The sequence below is a fragment of the Haemaphysalis longicornis genome, unplaced genomic scaffold (assembly GCF_048455015.1).
Source record: "Haemaphysalis longicornis isolate Haplotype H1 unplaced genomic scaffold, Haemaphysalis longicornis Haplotype H1 scaffold_9, whole genome shotgun sequence".
NCBI lineage: Eukaryota > Metazoa > Arthropoda > Arachnida > Ixodida > Ixodidae > Haemaphysalis > Haemaphysalis longicornis.
In genome coordinates this window covers 167,280,335-167,302,034 of record NW_027526460.1, presented here as the reverse complement: position 1 = coordinate 167,302,034, position 21,700 = coordinate 167,280,335, and the positions used below count along the sequence as shown (strand labels likewise).

Below are 21,700 nucleotides of genomic sequence, written 5' to 3'. Positions count from 1 at the left end.
AAGAATGAAGCTGCTGCACATGTTTGGGACCCATGACATTTTCTATAACCCGGAAATCACTCTTTTCAACTCCCATTCGCAGCAGTCCACCCGCCGAACCACTATCAGTCAGTGCTTAATTAAGAATCCTGACGAATTGCGCTATAGAGTTGCCGCATTGCAACCATACGCAGAGACTACACAGCGTCGTGTAACTCCGAAGCGAGCACGTTGCGAGCATGAATAATATGACGCGAAAACACTGGAGAACTACAATCACGGGCCATGATGAGGCACGCTTTTGGAGAGCCGCGGGGCACTTATGAAAAATCTATTCTACTATTAGAAAAGTCGAATAGTAAATGTTTGATTCGCGAAACGAAGTATTCGTAAAGCTGCTATTCTATTCGTATTCGAGTATTCGCACACCCCTAATAATAAAGCAAAGCGCGCGTTACAAAAAAAAAAAGCAGCGACGTCGGGGCGCGCTCACGCTCCCCTCGCGCGGTGCGCCGACTCCTTCAAGCCCGACGGTTGGCGTTCCCACGCTGCTTTGGATGCTCGGTGGTCAAGATGGCGGACCTATGCGCAACTCTTGCTCCCGTAGGATATAGTGCCTAGAATACAGGAGCATATACAGGAACTCTAGCGCCGCTCCCACCGCAGCGCCATCTGCGTGTTAGCGCTCGCCGGCGCTCGCTCCGTCGCCGTGCCAGCTGTGCGTGGGTGCGGGATAGCGCGCAGCTTGCGCTCGGTTAACACATGCGCATGCGCTGCTATGCGCTGCTATGCGCTGCTCTCTCTCATTCCGCTGCATATAAACGCGGTAACTGGGTAACTGCGCCGCTCCGCTCAGTTGCTCCGCCGCCGCTCCGCCGATGACATCCTCCGATGACCACCGATGATTCTCCGATGATCCTCCGATGACCACCGATAACAGGCCTGCTATCGCGATGGTCGCCGCAACCGTAACAAGCACCGGCCACCCCGATAAAATTTACACCATCTTCCCGCGAGGGGAACCATGGGGTAGATGCGACGCATCGGGGGTGAACATGATGCGTAAAATACGGACACACAACAACAATGGACACGCTAACATAATGGAAACGCAACGGAAACCCCCGATGCGTCGCATCTGCCCCATGGTTCCCCTCGCGGGAAGATGGTGTAAATTTTCTTCCTCCTCCTCCTCATCTTGATGTTCTGTTGAGACGTTTCCGTCCCTAGAGAGGTTAGGGGTTTTGCCTCATAACAGTTTGCGTGGTGTCGGCTGGTGACGGTTCCAGCTGCAGCAAGCGCTTGCCTCTTTGTGGCCTTTTTTGGCTTCCCTTTCATCTTATTATCAGGCGTAGGCATAGTACTTCCGCGGCTGCAATGTTTGAAAGCTGCCGCTGAGGTAGCAGCTTCAGGGTGCACCGGGGTAGAGGGACGAGTCCAGTGGTGCCAGCCATTGAGCCTCCCCCGGTACCGTCGTCAGGATCCTTGTCCCACTCCCCTCTCTCCTCCCGGCCATTGTTATTCTCGCCCACTCTATGTGAACGTGATCTGCTACTCTGTGCGCCGTGGTCAAAGAACTCCCTGAGCCTTCAGGAGTACCACGGTGTTCTCTCGTTGCCATCGCCGTGGTCCTTTTCTCCTTCTTTCCTGTGTTCCGCCCATGTAAGCCCCACACGAACGCTGCTAGCGTAGGCGAGCTCTGCTGGCTCTGTAACTAGGATTCTCAGAGTACTCATGTAGCCCTCGGTTTGTGTCACGATGCATGCACTCGGTCAACCCTTAGGTAGCTAGAGACGAGGGTCGGCTGTGGTGCGAGGAATACATGCTGAACCCGAAACGTTTCGCATTATGTGGGCAACGGCTTTAAACTCTCTATACAGATTTATCCCATTTTCGTTATTTATACTATCTATAAACAGCGAGCCATTCCAGCAACATCCCTCGGTACCGCCGACTACGAAATGATTGCGTAGTAAGACATTTAATGGTTAGCACCAAATCTTTAGGGAGCAGTGCTCGAACAAGAATGCCTCTGCACTACCGTATTCTTTCGTTGCTTACCTGGGTTTCCTGGTTGGACCGCCACTTCATCGTGAGTTGTTCGATCACCTCGATCAACATGCCCTGGTACTTTTCGTTCAGCCTGAGGCATTCTCTTAGGTCCGCCAGCCGTTTTTTGCTGCTGCTTCCGAAAGGGGTTACCGGCATCTGCACAAAAAGAGGCACTTGTGGCATGTGTAGACAAATAGCGCACGTCGTACCTCCTGTAACGGCTATAGCGCTTCAGACGCCAGCCTACACAAACTCATAAAAATTTGACAAATTGACTGAAAACAATTCAGAGCCCTTCCACCCTTTGAAGAGGAAAGTCCGGAGAGGCTGGCTCTCTGGTGGGGTTTTCTATGTTGGTGTTCAGCTGTATTTGGGGTTCCAATGTCGAATTTTAAGGACAGGAGCGCGATCTCTACATCACAGGCAAAGGACACGCACGATTGTTTGGTAGAGACAATGACGTCACTGGCGCACCGCACAGGTGGCCGCCAAAGAGCGCAATGTTAGGAGAGGCACAGACGGCGCGCGTGGCGAGGGTATGTTCGACTGGCGAAAGAGGAGTGTAAATTGAGGCTGTAATCATACTCCCTTCATGCTTTCGTGCGTCAATCTGCAACACCTGGTGTGGGAAAGCCAACCTTCAGGCTTACACCGATACTCTAAAGTCGGCTTCACCTCTAAAGACAAATGCATTGCTGAGAAGACATTTTTAGGGGCAATATAAGCCTCCTATCGCAATGTAGAGGACCGATCTAGGAACTTTTCTTATCCCTTTTTTAATACGCTGAAATTATTAGTGCATGCACGATCTGTTGCAGGAGAGATGCTCTGCTGGATCCTAGCCACCGACAACTTCGCTGTAAAATTTTGAGCAGGAGTAGTTCTTCTATTTGCTTATGCATGTACGCAAGTACCGAAGGGTTGCGCCAAACTTCATTGCCAAGTGGCACAAAACTGATAATAAGGAGTCATGCAGACTGCTTACAATTCAGCTGTAAACAGTGTATAAGTTCGGAACTCGCGCAATCATGAATGAAGAAAAGGAAATTCTCAGGGAAGTGAAGAATGCGTAGAGGCAATGGCTTTAACGGATTGCTGTCAATCTGCAATGGCTGGGTATAGGCTATTTGCGGGAGCGATTTCGGAAATTAAAGAAGGTTTTATGACATTGCAAAAGGATAATTTCTGCGGAACATTTTAGAATTGGAGGGTTGAGAAAGTGCGTTAAGGTATTTACTTAAGGTAAAAAATCAATGCAATGCGGTGTCCTTCACCTAGAAGGAAAGAAATGCGCACAGAAAGTAATCCGCCATACAAAAGGCTGAATCAGAAATGCCCCTTGAGTCGAAAACATATTACCACGGACCAGGCAGACCGGACGATCACTAGACTTCAACTGAAAATCTTTACTTGGGACACGTAACACATGATTACACTAGCACACAAGGGTGATATTGAAAAATATAAAAGATTACAAAAGACACAGTAAGTCGCATGCAACCCAACGTAGCCAAGCTCAGCTCTTAAGCCGCAACAGCGATGCAAGGCACGCGTATGCGGTTACCTGCCTCCTTGTGAATATGAAATGCCTGAGAATTCTAGTTTTACCTGGTCGCGCCCACTGCGTGTAACACTTGTGGCATCAAATGCCGGGGCGCATCCAAAGGCGCCGATTGCTGTGGTCGGCCAAGTGGCCCCCCACAGCAAGCGACGACACTGCTGCTGGGTGCTCTCTTAGACTGCCATTTATGCACCGCCCCGTTTATCCAACATAGCACTGGCCGCAGGAAAAACGAATCCTCTAAACGACGCCAACTTTACAGGTGCCAAACCTGGTGGCGTTCTTTTTTGAGCAACCATGCCTCTTTTTCTCGTGCTCGAGCCCTTGCTGCGCGATACGGGAACGACCCCACCGCCCTATACACAGATGCTACCCCCTACCCTGGGTCACGTAGCCTGTGTAGTTATGCATACTGGCCTATGCATCAAGTAGTAGTTGTAGCAGTAAGTATTGCTGAGCGAGGCGGAATTGGCCTTGCATAGCTGCCGGCAATTGCTCCACCTAATCGTCCCCAATACAATATCAGAGACTCTCAAAGTCATCACACCTTACTTATTCCTAAAATAAGAGACACACAATGTCACCACATCTCACTTAGTCCTGTGCACTGCAAGAATCTGAGTAGGAGATGAGACACCTCTCTCCGCACAATCCAGTGGTCCCTAGGAAAAAATAATGTCCTCCGATGTAGCATGGGGCACTACTAACTTCTGGAGATCATGAAAAACGTCCGTCCGCTCAGGGTTGGTTTTGGAGCCGTTCATAATGAAGGGATCAATGTCACCAGTCACACTGCACGAGGGGCGCAAAGGAGATGAAACAATGTTGATTTTATGTAGCCAAGCGGGTGTACGGGCTGAGTCTGTTCTTACTCGGTGGGGCAGGCAGGCTTCGGCTCTCTTCAGGCCTTTCGTCACGACTGTTTGATGTACTGGTCGCCACAGCTGCATAAAGTGCTCGCGAACGGTCTGTTTCTGTATGCGTTGGAAATCGCACCGCGTTTGCACCGTCCTTGTAGATGATAAGGCGTCCTTGGCTAAGCTGTCAGTATGTTCGTTTCCCGCTACATCGACGTGCGACGGGATCCACTGGAATTGCACGGTTCTCTGCACATATACACTGATGGATCGGTAGCCGCAAAAAGTTGGGTGTGCGCGGCGGCTTTTTTTATACCCAGTTTGAATATTTCGTGGGCTGACAGGGTGACGCCTTTGGTTTCATCTACAGGGAGTGAGTGTGTTGCCATAGAAGCTGCGTTTCGCAAACTGTCATCGTTTGAAAGGCAAAAAGTTGCAATATTCAGCGATTCAAAGACAGCCCTTCACCTCTTGTAGCGGGATATACCTGTTGATAGACGTGTCAGCGATCCCTAGTTCTACTAAAGCGGCTCAAGCCTGAAGGCTTCACCATGCAATGCGTGAATACTGCCACTACCACAACCTCCATTGATGTCGCTGAAGAAATAGCCATTGCCCTGGCCACCACTTCCCGCCCTGAACCAGTTACTATCCTCACTAATTCTCAGACAGCCTGCCGAAACTACCAGATTGGCCGCATTTCTTTATCAACCCTGCTCATCCTAAAAAAATGGTGCCGTTCCACTCTGTGAAAACGGATGCCCTGCGAAGCTGCATGGCCTTCACGGAGTCCATGAAACGAAACAAGTTTATTGGTAATTTACGACTGATCATACGTCCTAGCCAATTACCCGAATGAAGTTAGGAAAGACCAGAGCTTTATCCTCGTGCACAAGCATAGAGCTTTCCATTCTGCGTCGTTGGCATTTACTGTCTGCGTAACACGCCAACCCAGTCCACTCTACCACGGAGGACACCGGACCGGTCGCATTGGGCTGTTGACGGCCACGTTGAACCTCACGCCAACACAACGCACATGTAATCAGTAAGGGTATGAACGTATATCTGCGCGAGGCCGCCCACCCCCACCACCCTCCTCTCCCAACCCGTGCACGCATACACCGGCAACCGGTCATAAGCGGCTGCTTAGAAGTGAAAGATACCGTCGAACATGTCGCACTGAAAATCCTTTAAAGGGACACTGACGTGAATTTGTCAAGCTCCAGTTTTTGCTTCACTGCGTAGACTGGCTCAAATTAACCCACTTTTCATCGTTTATCCGGTTGATAAGTCAGTATTTATTTTATAAAGCCAGAAAGAAGAAAAATTACCATGCGCGGTCTGCGGCGGCCGCACCAACTAAAGGCAGTGACGTCCGGAGGAGGTGCACTGTGATTGGACGATGTCCAACATTCAAACAAGTTTCGGTTTAGGCTCTCTAAAGCAACATGCTTGACATCCGACGTTATCGTTGGATGGGCATTCTCGATATGTCAATAACCGTAATACCGCGCTTCTGCCATGTTGTCGGCTGCAAAATGCCTAAGATAAGCCTCCCAGGACGGCTTGGAATCGTAGCAATCACTAGCCGAGGCCTAGGCAGTGGATGAACACCCTCCGCGACACTGCAGACGCTCACTTGCCATGCGCTTTACCCCCATATTTGGAGCTTGCACCACTCATGCTCGTATCGTAAAAAACGTGTTCGCACCAGGCCAAGGGTCTGCTGATTCTGGCCTGTGCCCACTGCCCGCAAGCAGTCGGTGCTTATGGCAACAGCACGCCAACGAGAACTCGCTAGCGCGTACAGTGTCAGTCTGCGCGTGTTCTGCAAGCTCGTTCGTGGAGCAGTGAACGCGGCGACCCAAAAAGGGTGAACTCATTATAGAAAACATCAGCCGAAAACGAAAAAATCAACTTACAAAAAAAGAACGTACCCTTGGCGATTCGAACTTTCGACTTGCAAAATAGCATACCTAGCGCTCCAGACCACGGCCACGGGTATTTTTTTTCTTTAATGCCGGTCTTCGACACAACACAGAAACACAAAACAAACTTATTTACATGAGCAACTCGAGCAACAATCCACCAACCTATGAAGGTTGATGTCTCTCTAAAACTCCCTTAGTGTAGTCAAGGGCTCTATCCTTGACAGCCACTCAGGAGCGCCTTCTTTGCGTTTCTGCACTTCTACGTACTGTGATATGGACTCACGAAAACATTGCCGCGTAGGGCGGGCGTCCACATCTCCGTGGAGCCAGGCCATGCGCGAGCGCCATATGCTATGCAAGGCCAACAACATAACGAGGTCCAAGGGTGCCCCCTCCACGTTTTCTACAGCTAGAAAGCGTATGGCATGGGGGCTCAGAGGGAAGGAAGTCTTTATGAAGGGTCCTCTGGAGAACATCCCACAAAAATACCGCAGCCCAACAACGCAGAAAAACGTGCTCTGTCGTTTCTGGCTATTTGAAAATTGAACACTGAATTCCCCATGGAACAAATATCCCTCCATCCTGCATCCAGGTTCCAACAGACAATGTGCCTGTGTGTAATTTGAAGGAAAAAGTTTTCACTCCAGGGTAAACCTCTATTCTTTTGACGCGCTTTAGCACATTTTGGCCTGGCCCAGCACGGTAATGATATCTATACATAGGGACGGGGAAAACAACATCGCAAATGTCCTTATACAGTTTCTTGCGTGTCACAGAGGACAGGTACCCGCCAGAAAAACGTGCGAATAGGAAAAGGGTCGTCACAGAAGAGCAATCTATTGAAGTGACGACTGGGCGCAACGTTCTCCCCATGAAAATAAGTTCAAGTTCAAGTTTATTCAAGACAATATTGCAAAACATTGCCTTGGCGGACATGGCTAGAGGCAAACCAGTTGCCTGACGAAGGGGCCTTCGTCAGGCAACTGGCCTTAAGATAGCTAGTGGAGTCTACAAAACAGAGAGGGAAACATGCGCTTCGTTCTAACATAGATACGGCAGTCAGGTGCGGCCAGACGCTCGCAACAAAACAAACAAGTCAACAAAAAAACACAAGGCCAGATTCGTGGCAATATCACTTGCACCGGTGATGCGTTCAGCTGCAATGATCAAAATTTGCACGTTCGACGTACATCGTGCTTATAATGAAGAACAGAGAGCAAGCGTTTTTGCTTACCATGTCTTCGGCGTGTTTCCTTTCGGAAGTTCCTCCAACTGCGAGCAAATGAAAGCGGCGATGAGTGGAAGCCACTGCATTCTTCGCGGATGAGAAAACGGGTGTTCTATTCATTTCAACTAAGGACACAATTTTGGGGCTCATCTTCTCTCTGTGACGTCACGCACATCTGGTAGTGGATGCGCCCCTTTGCTGTTTTTCTTGTTCGGGACTAAGGAATCGAGAAGCCCTGGTTATTACAGTCATGTAACTGTTGCCGCAATGTGTGTTTCTCCGCACAGCGCGGACAGAGTTACATCTCGACGACAACAACTGCAGTACCCACTCTGTAGTTCCCAGTTAAGAGACTGAGGAGCATCTGAACGCCCGACGCATTTGCCTTTGCGAAGCTTTTTTGGGGTGAACCATTCGCCGAATTCAGAGCTGAGAGAGAGAGAGAGCAACTTTATTTAGTCGCCTGCAGAGCGGTTTCGGACGACCCTCTCACGAGAGGTTCATCCTAGCCGTGACGCGGCCTGGACGTCGTAGCGGCTGAACCCTAGGTCCTGCGCCCTTGCTTCCCCGCTTGGGTCGGAGAGAGCCACCGCTCCCCCTCCCCTCTGTGGGGTGCTCGGTCGCTGAAAACCTAGGGCCGCCGAGACCTGCTGGACTACCTGGAGTTGAACGTCGTAGTCATAAGTCCACTTCGCCGCCTCTAAGGGTAGTGGAAGCGTCGTTTCTTCTGCTGCCTTCGTCGCGCTGATTCTGCAGTCCCACATGAGATGGGTCAGCGTGGCCAGCTCACACTCACAGAGTTTGCACACATCACTGTCGTACACCATTGGGCACATGTACTTTGCGAGCACCGGGGTGATCACGGAGTCCGTCTGTAATTGTCTGTATAATACGGCCTCCTCCCGAGTCAACGTCGGGTGGGGAGGCGGCATCGTTCGTCGACACAGTCTGTACCACCGCACAACGTCGTTGTAGCTGGTCATCGTATCCTTGGTTCCGTCGTAGTCTTCGGCGCCTGCGTCCACGTCGTCCTAGGCGGCCTGGTCACTGCTCGTCGCGCGGCATGCAAGTCCTCGCGCGACGGCGTTGGCCGTCTCGTGTTTCGCGTTACCCACCTGGCCCGCCACGGTTCTACCCATGTGGGCGGGGAACCACTTGAGCACCACACTGCTTCTACTGAAGCAGCCGTTGGCTTCGGCCTTGCACAGAATGCGCGCAGCCTCAACGCACACACTGTTCTTGGCATAGTTGCTGATCGATGTTTTCGGGTCGCAGAGAACCCTCGTGCACCCGGGGTCTGCTAGGGCGAGTGCCACTGCTACCTCCTCGGCCTCATGTGTTTTCTCGGCTTGAACGCTTGCCGCCGTCTTCGTGTCTCCCGTCGTGGCTGTCACCACCACCGCCGCGTAGACGTCTTCCTCTTCTTGGTGTCTCGCAGCATCCACGTACAGTGCCCCGTTGTCGCTTGCATGTAGGTCTACCAGGGCCTTGGCCCGAGCGGTCCTTCGTTCCTTGTTATGTTCTGGGTTCATATTGCGAGGGATCGTACAGACGACGAGCCGTCCCCGCGTTCCCTCGGGCAGCGGTTCCCTTGCTGGTTGTCTTCCCTCCTTGGGCAGGTACCCCAGGCGTCGGAGGATGTGCCGTCCCGTTCTGGTGCCCGACAGGCGCCCAAGCTGCGCCGTCTTCTGTGCTTCCGCGATTTCGTCGAGGGTGTTGTGCACCCCCAACGTCGCGAGCTTGTCCGTGTTCGTACTTCTGATGAGGCCGAGAGCCGTCTTGTACACCTTACGTATGGTCGCCTCAACCTTGGCTTTCTCGCACACCCTCCAGTTCTGAAACGCGGCGACGTACGACGTGACTTATAACGAAGGACTGGACAAGCCTCATCAGGTTCTCCTCCTTCATGCCTCCCCTTCTGTTGGAGACTCGGCGGACAAGGCGCGTGGCCGCGTCGGCTTTCGTGGTCAGCTTGGTTACCGTGGCGCCGTTGACCCTCGTTCGTTCAAGAAGCATGCCCAGCACCCTGATTTGGTCGACCTCCGGGATGACCTGTCTGTTTGCCGTGTCTGAGACGATGCTTGACACGGGTTTCCTAACTTTTCCTAACGGGTTTCCTAAAAGAGGAGGGTTTCCTCCTCTTTTGCGTTTCCTAACACCTTTCGGTGGGAGTATCAGCAACTCCGACTTGGTTGGAGAGCAGACGAGGCCCGATCCGTCGAGCTGTTCTTCGATTGCGTCTATAGCTTCTTGCAAAGTGGTCTCGATATGTCCGTCGCTGCCTCCCGGGACCCACTTCGTGACGTCGTCGGCGTAGATGGTGGGGCGGACGGCCGCCACCCTTTCCAACCGATTTGCCACGCCGATCATCACCAGGTTGAACAGCTGCGGGGACATGACCGAGCCCTGCGGCGTTCCAACGCTGCCGAGCTTCTTTTCGGGCAGCTGCAGGTCTCCCGCGCAGATCTTGGTCGCTCTGTTCGTCAAAAAGTCCCTGATATAGTCGTACGTCCGTCCTCCCATGTTGAGTTTAGAGACTTGTCCTAGGATTGCCGAGTGTCGGACCTTGTCAAACGCACTCTACAGATTCAGGCCAAGCACCGCTCTATTGTCTCTGGTCATCGTGTCGTCGTCTAGGATCTCGTGTTTTAGCAGGATCATGGCGTCCTGCGTGCTCAGCTTATTTCTGAATCCTATGAGGGAGTTGGGGTGAGCTCTGCGTCTTCGAGGTAGCGTTGCCACCGGTTCATGAGGACGTGCTCCAGCACCTTCCCCACGCACGACGTGAGTTAAATTGGTCGAAGGTTCTCTATGCTCGGGGGCCTGCCGGGTTTAGAGATTAGGATCGTTTTGGACGCCTTCCACTGCTTGGGGAGTTGGCCTGCGCGCCAGCACTTGTTGAAGTAGCGCGTCAGTGCCTCCACTGCCGCGTCGTTTAGGTTCCTGAGCGCCTTGTTTGTGGCCCTGTCAGGTCCCGCCGCCGATCTTCTGTTGAGATTCTGCAGCGCGTCGCGCACTTCCCATGGTTCTATGTCCTCTTCTAGCTCCGCGTTCTCCTCTCCGAGGTAACCTGGGTGGTCCTCCGTGGGGGTGGTCGGGAGGTACTTGGCGTCCAGTGTTTTCTTGACCTCGTCCTCTCCCAGTTCCTTGATCGCCCTATGGAGCGTACGGGCAAGGTTGTTGTGTTGGGTACTCTTGGTCGTGGTCTCGTCCAGGAGGTGTCGTAGCATGTTCCACGTCTTTCCCGTGTGCATCATGCCGTCCGCCTCGCTACTTGCCTGGTTCCATTGCTGGGCGCACAGCACCCTGCAGTGCTTTTCGATCTGTTTGTTGAGTTCGGCGATCCGTTTCCTCAGCCGACGGTTGGTGCATTGTTTTAGCCAGCGGGCCTTCAGTGAGCTCTTGGCTTCCAGAAAGTGCGCCAAGCTGCTATCCATCTTTTCGATGTCCTCGTCCGTTTCTATTTATGGAGTAGCGTCGTCCACCGTCGACGGCAGTGGTCCACTCGTCGACGGCGGTGGCGTCGACGGCGGTGGTCCACTCTTCTATGTCTTCTGTGTCGTCGTGCGTTTCGGGTAGCGCCCGGCGAAACGCCTCCCAGTCCGTGAGCTTGTGCGTATTCTTGCCTTAGTTGTTGCGGCCGGCGAGCGGGATTCGGACCTCCACTACCATGTGGTCGCTGCGAAGGTCTGCTCCCGTGTTGCGCCATTGCGCTTCTCGCGAGGACGCCGTCCCCATCTTGACGAACGTAAGGTCCGGGGTGCTGTCCCTCGCCACCGACGTACCAGTTCTTGTGGGTTGCGACGGGTTCGTCACCAGGTTGAAGCCCGCGTCTATGGCATCCTGTAGTAGTTCTCTTCCCTTGACCGTCGTTCTGGCCTGTCCCCAAGCCTGGTTCGGGGCGTTGAAGTCGCCGCATACCACTGCCCTGTTCCCGCCGGCCAGCCGGGCCGCTTTGTACATGAGGGCTGTTGCGGAATTATGGAAGAAGAGGAAGACGACCGCGTACTATCATCACGATGAGCGAGGAGAAGGGAGCTAATAAAACTCGGTCCGGCTCAGCCATGGCCTCGCGTCTGCGTCCCGTTCCATAACAAGGGCCTTGAAGCGCTGCTGGTGGTGGAGCGGGTTACTGTATACGTTCACCACGAATGCGCTTTCCTTCTTCCTTTTACCCGTAACGAGCTCGACCATGCACGGCTACGCCGTGCTGTTGGTCAGGAGCGTGTGCTCGACGAAGGTGATCCCCCTCCGAACCAGAATGCACGTACCTCTGTGTCTGCGCCGGTTGCCGTTGAACACCACGCTGTGTCCCGTAGTTGGTTCTGCATGCGTGGGTACGGTACCCCTGTAATCTCGGCGGGGGACCTTCGCAGTGGGTTTCTTGCAGTAGTATTGCGTCGGACTTGCGCTTGAGCTGCCGTATGTGTTGCTGTAGCACCGCTTTTCGTCGTGAGAACCCGTTGCAGTTCCAGTGCCAGACCAGGAGGTCCTTTATTGGCACTGTGGCTGCGACTGCGGAAGTTGCTGTGCTACGGCGGGTTGTCCCATCCATAGTTGCTGCAGTTTGGCAATGATCTCGTTCTCCAGTCCCTGTATCTGGGCTTGAATTTGTGCTTGTAATTGCGTGAACGCATTCTGTCGTCCCTGCACTGCCTGCTCGAGGGCCGTGAGGCACTCGTTCATTGCGTGAGTCCTTTGCTCGAGGGCCGTGAGTCGCTCGTTGGTGATCTTTGCATTGGCTTCTAGGCGATCCAGCCGCTCGTCTTGCTTGTCGAGTCTTGCGTTGATCCTGCGGTCTCTGGTGCTCTCCACCGCCCGTCGTTTGGGGTTCGGCTCCGACGGGCGGGCCGCCCTAGGCTCAGTTTCCGTCTCTGATTCGTGTTCATTCATTATTTCTTGGTGTCGCTCTAGCGTCGGATGGGGTTGTGGTTGCGGCGTTGTTGGCTTCACGGCCTGCTGCTGCTGCTGTGAGTGCATTGAGGTCAGCATGGCGAGCTTCTCGTTGATCTCCTTGATGGTGGCGACGATCTTTTGCTTAAGCTTCTGGCTTTCTGCGCGCAGAGCCGTAACGGCACCGCTTTCCTCCTGGGTCTTGGTCTTAGCTTGTTGTTGCCTCTGCGACTGGAGTCTCGTCGTGGGCGCCATCTTGACCGCGTCGGCCCACGCGACCTTCTCCCGGGGCTGGGACGGTGATTGTCTCCGACGGCTGGCGCTCCTTCCCCGCCTCGCGCTGTTGCTCCTGTCTCGCCGGCGGCTGGCGCTTCGTTGACGCGACTCTCGCCTCGATGCGAGTGGCGGGAAACTTGCCGGCTCTGGCACCCGTCTCTGTCGCTGTCGCTGCAGAGTCACGATCTTGCGTTCCCACTGTCTCTTGGTTACCACAAACGGCTTCTTATATCTGTTCTTGCATTCCCGTTCGCCCGTCGGGTGTTGCCCCCCGCAGAGCTTGCAGTGGGGCTTGCACTCCCTCTCGTGGTCGGCGCCGGGGTTGGCGGCTCCGCACGCAAAACATATTGAAACATGTTTCAGTATTACGCGTTGACTGGAAACTGACGTCAACGCATCAGCGAACAAGTGGAAGGCAAGGAAGAAGAAGACGAGTGGCACTAGAGGTAAAGAAGAGGAGGTAGACGACGTTCCAGCTCTGAGTCTACGAGCAGCGCATCATTTCTGGGCACAAGTCAACGCGTAATACTGAAACATGTTTCAACATTCTGGTGTTAGGATATGGGCACACGTCGCTCCTGTGTCCCACTTTGCCGCACTTTCTGCAGAATTCGAAGTGCTTGCCGTATAAGCCGCATCGCACTAGCATGGAATTGTACTTCACGTAGTTGGGTACCTTCAGCCCTGCAAAGAGGACGATCACGATCATCGTGTTGCCAATCCGGTGCGCCTCCACCGCTAGCGGGTTGTACTGGTTAACTACGTTGTTTATTTCCTCTGGGGTGTCTTCGATCGCCACGCCACGAATGCATCCCTTGGCCGTGCCTTCGGGCGCCGTGCGGTACGCGTTGATATCGTAAGTGTACCCTCCGATGTTAAGGGCCCTGATCTTGGAGTATACGTAAGCGCGGCCCTCGTCGGGCGTGCTGACCACCATGATGTTCTGCGCCGCATTTGTGCATATGGTGTCCTCATTAGCTTCCTCCTTCGTTACTCCGGCCCCCGCCATGATGACCGACATGATGATCGAGGCTCCTGTTCTGGCCACGTTGAGGCCGCCGCGCTGTCGCATCACTATCTTGACTTCCTCCCTCGGCATGGAGGGAAAAAAAGATTAGGAGATGCCCCCAGCTATCCCCGCGCATTGGCAAAAGTGTGGAGGAAGTCACGTGTTTTCGGCGGCCATTGGAAGTCGCGTTAGCAACGGCGTCCTAGCAACGGCCCGCCCGCCGTCCGCCAGTCATGGAGGAAAGGCAGCGCCTGCCTTGTCGTCCGATTGCGAAGATTGCTGCTTCGCTTTGCTGCGCTGTGGTCTTCCGGAACTCGAAAAGGATGCTGCGAGTTGCGACTGCTGCGCCGATGTGAATATGTCATTTGATTTCTACTTGCAGTGCACCTTGTACCGCGTCAAGCTTTTGCTCCGGTCGCGATTACGACGCGCCTATTGAAGTGCAGATATCGTGAACGCGCCGTCCCTTCGTACGCGCGGACACCCGTCAGGTAGATTTTCAGGAAGTGATAAACGGTGTGCAGTACGTAGGCGACTTGCAACCGAACGATTCGCAACTCAATTTTTTGGTTATCGCCGCTGCATGTAGTTTGCTAGGCCGGCAATGCGCGGCAGTGCCTTTGCAATTGTTACAAGGTAGATTCCCAGTTGATATAATTCCATCGTCCTATTACCTTAGTAGGTGTCCGTCTGTTGACTGGAAGAGTGCTGGATCTGGAATCTGGATCTTTTTGTGGCCTCGCTCTAGATTTCGCTTTTCAACGCTTTAGCTGACTGCGAGGTTAGTGTATGAACGTTTTCAACTGATATCACCTTGAATTTATTGACACTGAGACAAGTTGAAACTTGGCGAAAAAACGTTTATTGACGCCACCCACCCTCTCCTTTTTGTTGCTCAATAAAACGTTTTGCCTCCTCCTCCTCCTCCTTCGCAAAAAATTCTATCGAAGGCACGCGAACAACGGTAAAAACATTCCACAATTTTTTAGCTTGAAATCTGCATGAAGTGCTGCTTACCTATATATATAGAACGGCCGTTTAATTGACTAGTCATCTCTGGGATTGCCAGTGAAACTGCAACGCAAAGTTGGGCACTTTCCAGTCCGGTAGCCGCACGGGCGTTCGCCCACTGTTTGCGGCGTTCTCCATCGCTTGGGAACCTATAAACGGCGGCGATTGCAAACAAAGGATGAATGCACACCAATGTACAGCAATACTAGTCAGCGGAATCATTCACTAACCGGTGGAAAGTGACGCCCAATTCCTTGGGTACCGATCGCGACTTGCAGCCTGGCACCGAGCATTGCGGCATTGTTAGAGCGAGACGCTTCGCAAAACTGCTGCGGCCACACTGAAGGCCCTGTAACGGTGTAACTGCGCGTTTAGGTTCACGGTCACGCGCTGCAAAACGGCCTTCTACCTGCCTATCAGCTGATTTCCGCCCGCTCGGCGCTGGCAGATGCAGACGACAAGCGAGGCGATACAGGACGGAGGAGGCGCAGAAGGTGCACCGAGAGAGAGGGAAAAAAATTTCCCCGCATTTCCCCGAGGGGAAGAATGTGAAAGTGCGAATGCACGAGTTGAATTTGCGCGGTTCGGTAATGTTCGCGAAAGAGAGATCACACACACACACACAACTACAAAGAAAGAAAGATGCATTTATTCACAGACACCTATTTGTGTTGTCGTTGTACTTGATTGCTAGAGCGGATCTCAGCTTTGAAATTTCTTGTCAGTACTCCTTTAAGCGGGTGCATTAGCCCTTCTCACGCCCGATTCCTGGCCAATCCCCCACGTGGGTATGTGCCATGCACAGACACCTATTTGTGTTGTCGTTGTACTTGATTGCTAGAGCGGATCTCAGCTTTGAAATTTCGTGTCAGTACTCCTTTAAGCGGGTGCATTAGCCCTTCTCACGCCCGATTCCTGGCCAATCTCCCACGTGGGTATGTGCCATGTCAGCGGCCAGGCAGCGCGCGCCCATCTCCCCCCGTTGCCAAGGAAGACGAGGAGATTCCTGGCCAATCCCCCACGTGGGTATGTGCCATGTCAGCGGCCAGGCAGCGCGCGCCCATCTCCCCCCGTTGCCAAGAAAGACGAGGAGCGCGCGCACCCGCAGCTGTTGCTATGTGGACGGACGGCGGTCAACGGAATTCAGGGTCGCTTATAAAGTGCATTGGCACTTAAAAGAGTCCGCCATTCGACTTACAAAAATGGCGTTTCCGGCTGCGCTGTGTGTGACGTCAGGGCCTCTCCTAAGCTTTTTTTCCCTCCATGTCCCTCGGCATGACTGCCGGCATGCGTGCTGCCTTCGTGATCGTCGCGGCCACTCGCTTCGCGAAGTTAGCCCTTTCTCTAGGCCTAGGTTGTCGGTCCGACGCGGCGCGAGGCTCGTCGAGACGCTCACCTGGCGTGGTGACTTGCCCGAGTCTCTTGCCGGCCGCCATCCAGCCGCTCGTTTCTTCGGGTGCAATGTCGTGGCCGTTGACCTCGACGCTCGTTCTTCCTCCGTGAATTCAGAACTGAGAATGTAGCGCATTAATGTACTAAAGGCACGTTCAGCGAATTAGTGGAGCCCGCCTTGTGCATTTCGAATCATGCGACCATGTAATATAAGTTTTCAATGGCAACCTAAGGCGTTGGTTTGCCTATAACGAGGCCAGAGGAAGAGAAGAAAACAGCATGCATCAACCGCCCCTCGAACTTTCGTACCAACGTCACACTGGCTGGCAACGTGTTTTCACGCTATCTCTGCCTCTTCGCCCGCAATGTTCTCATCGCCTGCTCACGGTTGCTGCAACTCCTGCGTTCACGAAGAGGTTGTGCAGGTTAGACACGCTGCCAATGTGCCAGCGTATTTAATGTGCACCGATGTCACTGCTAGTCGGGGCAGTGGGCTCCGAGGGAGACGGCGCTTTCAAAGCACTTTTCTCGTGCCTAAAACCAGTCATCGGTCATTACGTCCCAGGACGGTGGATGACCAGCGAGGCTGGGGTGTCACAGATTTCGCACAAAGGAACGGAAATCACGCTGCGACTAGCCTTAGCTCGACGGCAAGAAATCCCTGTAGATGGTCTGGAGTCGAGAATAGACGTATACGTTCGTGGTGGAGAATAGTGTTGGGAACTTACCGCACAGGAATTGGAATAACCCCACAATCATTCCACCTTTTTGAGATTCCGGGATGGAACAGCAATTGAGTGCAGACAATGCTTGGAGGAATGGAATTGGGCACCTTTACCGATAGTGGCAGCACGGAGTGTGCAGTACTGCACACTCCGATATTACGGAGTGTGCAGTAGAAGTCGGGGGCACTATGGCTAGACAGGATACTGGTAAACTTTCACAGGAGACGAAAGATCTAATCAGGAAACGGCAAACCATGAGAATCTCCACCGCAGCTGACAGAATAGAACTAGCGGAGGTCTCCAAGCTAATCAATAAGCGTAAGACAGCTGACATACGGAAGTATAATATGGAGAGGATCGAATACGCTGTAAAGAACGGAGGTAGCCTGAAAGCAGTGAAGAGACGTCTTGGCGTGGGGAAAAATCAGATGTATGCACTTAAGGATAAGCAAGGCAATGTCATCACAAATAGGGATAAAATAGTCACAGTGGCCGAGGAGTTCTATAGGGATCTGTACAGTAGCCAGGACATACAGGATAATGCCGAACGAGACAGTAGTTCACAGGAGATAGACATCCCACCAGTAACGACCGAAGAAGTAAGGAAGGTTTTGAAAGAAATGAAAGGGGGCAAAGCACCTGGTGAGGATCAGATAACAGCAGACCTCTTGAAGGATGGCGGAGAAATTGTCCTTGAAAAACTGGCAAACCTGTATACGCAATGCCTAATGACCGCAATGGTACCGGAATCTTGGAAGAACGCGAACATCATCCTAATTCATAAGAAAGGCGACATGAAGGACTTGAAAAATTACAGGCCGATCAGCTTACTGTCAGTCGTCTACAAGGTATTTACCAAGGTAATCGCTAACCTAATTTCTGCAACCTTAGATTTCAGTCAACCTAAAGAACAAGCAGGGTTCCGTAAAGGTTATTCAACAATGGACCATATTCACACGATCAATCAGGTGATAGAGAAGTGCGCTGAGTATACTGAACCCCTATATATAGCCTTCATAGAGTATGAGAAAGCATTTGACTCGGTCGAAACCATAGCAGTCATTCAGGCATTACGGAACCAGGGGGTAGATGAGCATTATGTAAGAATACTAGAGGATATCTACAGTGGGGCTACAGCTACGATCATCCTCCATAGGGAGAGCAGTAAAATACCTATAAGAAAGGGTGTCAGACAAGGAGACACAATCTCTCCAATGTTATTCACAGCATGCTTACAAGAAGTATTCAGAACGTTGGATTGGGAACAGGTGGGAGTAAGGGTTAATGGAGAATACCTCAGTAACCTCAGATTTGCTGATGACGTTGCCTTGCTAAGTAACTCGGGGGACGAATTGCAAAGCATGCTTTTCGCACTGGGCGAACAGAGTAGAACCGTGGGACTGAAAATTAATATGCAGAAAACTAAAGTAATGATCAATAACCTCGGGACAGCACAGCGGTTTGACATAGGTGGCGAGGCAGTGGAAGTGGTAAGCGAATATATCTACTTAGGCCAAGTTGTGACCCCAGATCCAAACCATGAGGCAGAGATAATTAGAAGGATCAGAATGGGGTGGGGTGCATATGGCAGACATTCTCAGATAATGAATAGCAGCCTACCATTGTCGCTGAAGAAGAAAGTGTATGACAGCTGCATCTTACCGGTACTCACCTACGGGGCAGAAACTTGGAGGCTCACAAAGAGGGTTCAACTTAAATTGAGAACGACTCAGCGGGCAATGGAGCGGAAAATGATAGGTGTAACATTAAAGGGACACTGAAGTGAATTTGTCAAGCTCCCGTTTTTGCTTGCACTGCGTAGACTGGCTCAAATTAGCACACTTTTCATCGTTTATCCGGTTGACAAATCGGTAATTATTTTACAAAGCGCGAAAGAAGAAAAACTACCATGCGCGGTTTGCGGCGGCCGCACCAACTAAGGCTGTGACGTTGGGAGGAGGGGCGCCGTGATTGGACGATGCCCAAGATTAGCAATCACACAAGTTTCGGTTTCGATTTCGGTTCTGTAAAACATAACCAATGGCGTTGTTGGATGGGCATTCTCAATATCTCAGTAATCATCGTACCGCGCTTCTGCCATGTTGTCGGCTGTAAAATGCACAAGATAAGCCTCCCAGGACGGCTTGTAGTCGTAGCATTCACTAGTCGAGGCCTACGCAGTGCATGAACGCCCTCCGCGTACCCGCAGACGCCCAAATGTCATGCGCTTTTCCCCCATATTTGGAGCTTGCCTCCCTCATGCCTGTATCGTAAAAAGCGTGTTCGCACCAGGCCAAGGGTCTGTTCATTCTGGCCTGTGCCCACTGCCTGCAAGCAGTCGGTGCTTATGGCAACAGCACGCCAACGAGAACTCGCTAGCGCGCCAGTGCCAGCCTGCGCGCGTTTTGTGAACTAGTTCGTGTAGCCATGAACGTTGCGGCCCAAAAAAGGTGAACTCAAAATAGAAAACATCGGCGGAAAACAAAAAAGTTAACTTACAAAAAAAAAAGCACGTACCCGCGGGGATTCGAACTCGTGACTTGCAAAACATTTGGGCTGACATACCCAGCGCCCCAGACCACTGAGCCACGGAGCGGGACGCGAAGGCCTTGCTAATATAGGGTATATATTGTATAACCGGTTTACACTTTTATTTAGTTTTGGCATTTCAAGCAGCTTAGGTGACTCTTTGTTGTACTGCGATCGTGCAGTAAGCGTCGCCCGAGTTTCCACAGTAGCTCACGTCTACCAATTGCATTTCGTAGACGGAAAAGCGTTCGCAGATGCGTAGTCGTGCTGCTGACCGCTGTGCTTGTTCGCCCAGCGCAAAAAAGTGCTTCCCGCGCCCTAGTTTTACGCTGTACGGTAAAAATATCAGTTGATTTTATTTCCTTAGTACCTATATTGACTTCGCTGACTCTTCTCCCGCCTTCAAGAGGCCTTATATTTTCCTACTGGCGTACCAGTCAGCGAAGCGTCGCATGTGCGCTTGTGTGAAGCGACCTTGACTTGGAGCCAGATACAGTGTACAAACAAACCAAGTAAAGAAAGGCACATTCTTCCATTCACAAACGTGTCCTGGCTTCGTTTCAACTAAGCGAACGAATTGCGACCAAGCAACTTTTTTTTAACCTCCTTGATTGCGACGACCCGCCGTCGGCCGGCGGACGAAACGCTGGGCCGACTGACTCTGTCGGCCGGGGAGCCATGCAGTAGCGCAGCCGTGGCGCAGCCAATTGCCAGCTCATCCCCTCCTGACGTCACACGAAAACGCCACAGAAAATGGGCGAGCGTAAAGAGAGGAGGACAGCATTTTCGAATTAGTTTTTCTACTAAATAAAATCGCGTAAACGCGCCTAGAGTGGTCGAAACATGGCCTGGGGACTCCGGACTACAATTTGCGCTAGTAATCCCGCAATGTTTACATATCACTTCAGTGTCCCTTTAAGGGACAGGAAGAGAGCGGAGTGGGTCAGGGAGCAAACTGGTGTTAAAGACATATTAGTAGAAATTAAGAAGAAGAAATGGACGTGGGCAGGACATGTAATGCGAAGGCAAGATAACCGCTGGTCATTAAGGGTAACAGAGTGGATCCCTAGAGAAGGCAAGCGCTGCAGGGGGCGGCAGAAAGTTAGATGGGCAGATGAGATAAAGAAGTTTGGGGGGATAAATTGGTCACAGTTGGCACAGGACCGAGGCAATTGGAGAATAATGGGAGAGCGTACACACCACACATTGTACATAAGTGGTCAAGCCCCGGCAGGCTCTCAACTGCACCGATGCCCCCACTGCAATAGTAATGCCATACCAAATCTATTCCACTTAATTTGGGTCTGTCCTATATTCGCCCGTAACCGCCGTCAACTGCTAACTGTGGGTCCTGCACCCACGACTGAACTGGAGCATGTTAGTCGCGTCCGTGAAGACCCCGCTACTCTAGAAATAGTTACCCAGTACTCGCTTGAAAACGGTCTGTACAAGGTGGTATAGCGGTCTGACAGACTTTCCCGGACTGGCCATTCCCATCCACGACCAATGTCAACAGTGCAAACTGTGCATTTTGGTGCCACTGACAGAGTGAAATGTGCATCTTGTGAATAGGACCTTACAACTAGAAGTGTGTACACTGTGTGAATTGTGATGAATTGTGACCTCTCCCTTTCTGCTCCCCCTCCGCCATCCTCACTTCCCCACAGGGCCTCATGGCCTCTCGTCCTTAATAAAGTATTTCACTCACTCATGGGAGAGGCCTTTGCCCTGCAGTGGGCGTAGATAGGCTGGTGATGATGATGATGATGATGACCGATAGTGGAACTGGAATGGGAGTGGAATAGTCTTGATTTCTAGATGAGCTATACAGAATCTTGAGCTTGGACCTACAGACCAGGTGGCTCTTAAACAGCATCATTGCACTAAAACCGGCCAATCGCTGCCTTTGGTTTCTTAGCGCCCAGTGTTGCCCTAAATGCAAGTGGCGACTGATCCTTGCGAATACGCCAAAAGGGGAGCCCTACACTGGTACAGGCTGTTGCACATGTGCACGGATACTTTAGTATCTGCGGCGGCCGATTTGCCTGAACCCACTGAAGTGCGCGGAGTATACTGAAGCCCTAAATATTGGCGGTGACCACGACCTCGGGTGGCGCTGCGAAGCGCGCCTCCGTAGAGTTCCTGTATATAGCTCCCGCATGAGCTATATACACGAACTCTACGCCTCCGTGACGTCGGCTTAGGGATTCCCGCATTTGTCGTCTGCTTCCCTCGAGCTCGCTCTACCTGCCGTTTC

At 52.2% G+C, this 21,700-nt stretch overlaps 2 protein-coding genes across 5 annotated transcripts in view; both read right to left on the bottom strand.

Annotated features, from left to right (window-relative positions):
* LOC144151967 (snRNA-activating protein complex subunit 4-like) overlaps positions 1-21,700 on the bottom strand; it is a 288,952-nt gene that overhangs the window by 241,963 nt on the left and 25,289 nt on the right. For all 4 annotated transcript variants that reach the window (XR_013319020.1, XM_077683153.1, XM_077683152.1 and 1 more), the window contains exons 2-3: positions 7,615-7,652; positions 2,041-2,187 (exon numbers count right to left, since the gene is read on the bottom strand). Coding sequence is in view for 3 of the 4 variants with exons in the window: in XM_077683153.1 (XP_077539279.1) it covers positions 2,041-2,187; positions 7,615-7,652 (185 nt within the window). In the remaining variant the exon portion in view is untranslated. The remainder of the gene's footprint in view (positions 1-2,040; positions 2,188-7,614; positions 7,653-21,700) is intronic.
* On the bottom strand, positions 12,103-20,820 carry LOC144152444 (uncharacterized). Its single transcript, XM_077683712.1, has 4 exons — positions 20,805-20,820; positions 16,080-16,292; positions 13,326-13,881; positions 12,103-13,126 (listed from the first exon to the last, which is right to left on the bottom strand). Exons 1-4 carry the CDS (start codon positions 20,818-20,820, stop codon positions 12,103-12,105), a joined length of 1,809 nt encoding a protein of 602 aa, XP_077539838.1.

Bases quoted from the DNA above. Each gene is read 5' to 3' on its own strand.
- LOC144152444 (XM_077683712.1), bottom strand. The intron at 13,882-16,079 runs CAGTCATGCCGA...AATCTTTTTTTC, and splicing joins GAAGGCAGCACGCATGCCGG to CCTCCATGCCGAGGGAGGAA. The intron at 13,127-13,325 runs AATGTTGAAACA...GAAACATGTTTC, and splicing joins TGCCCATATCCTAACACCAG to AATATGTTTTGCGTGCGGAG.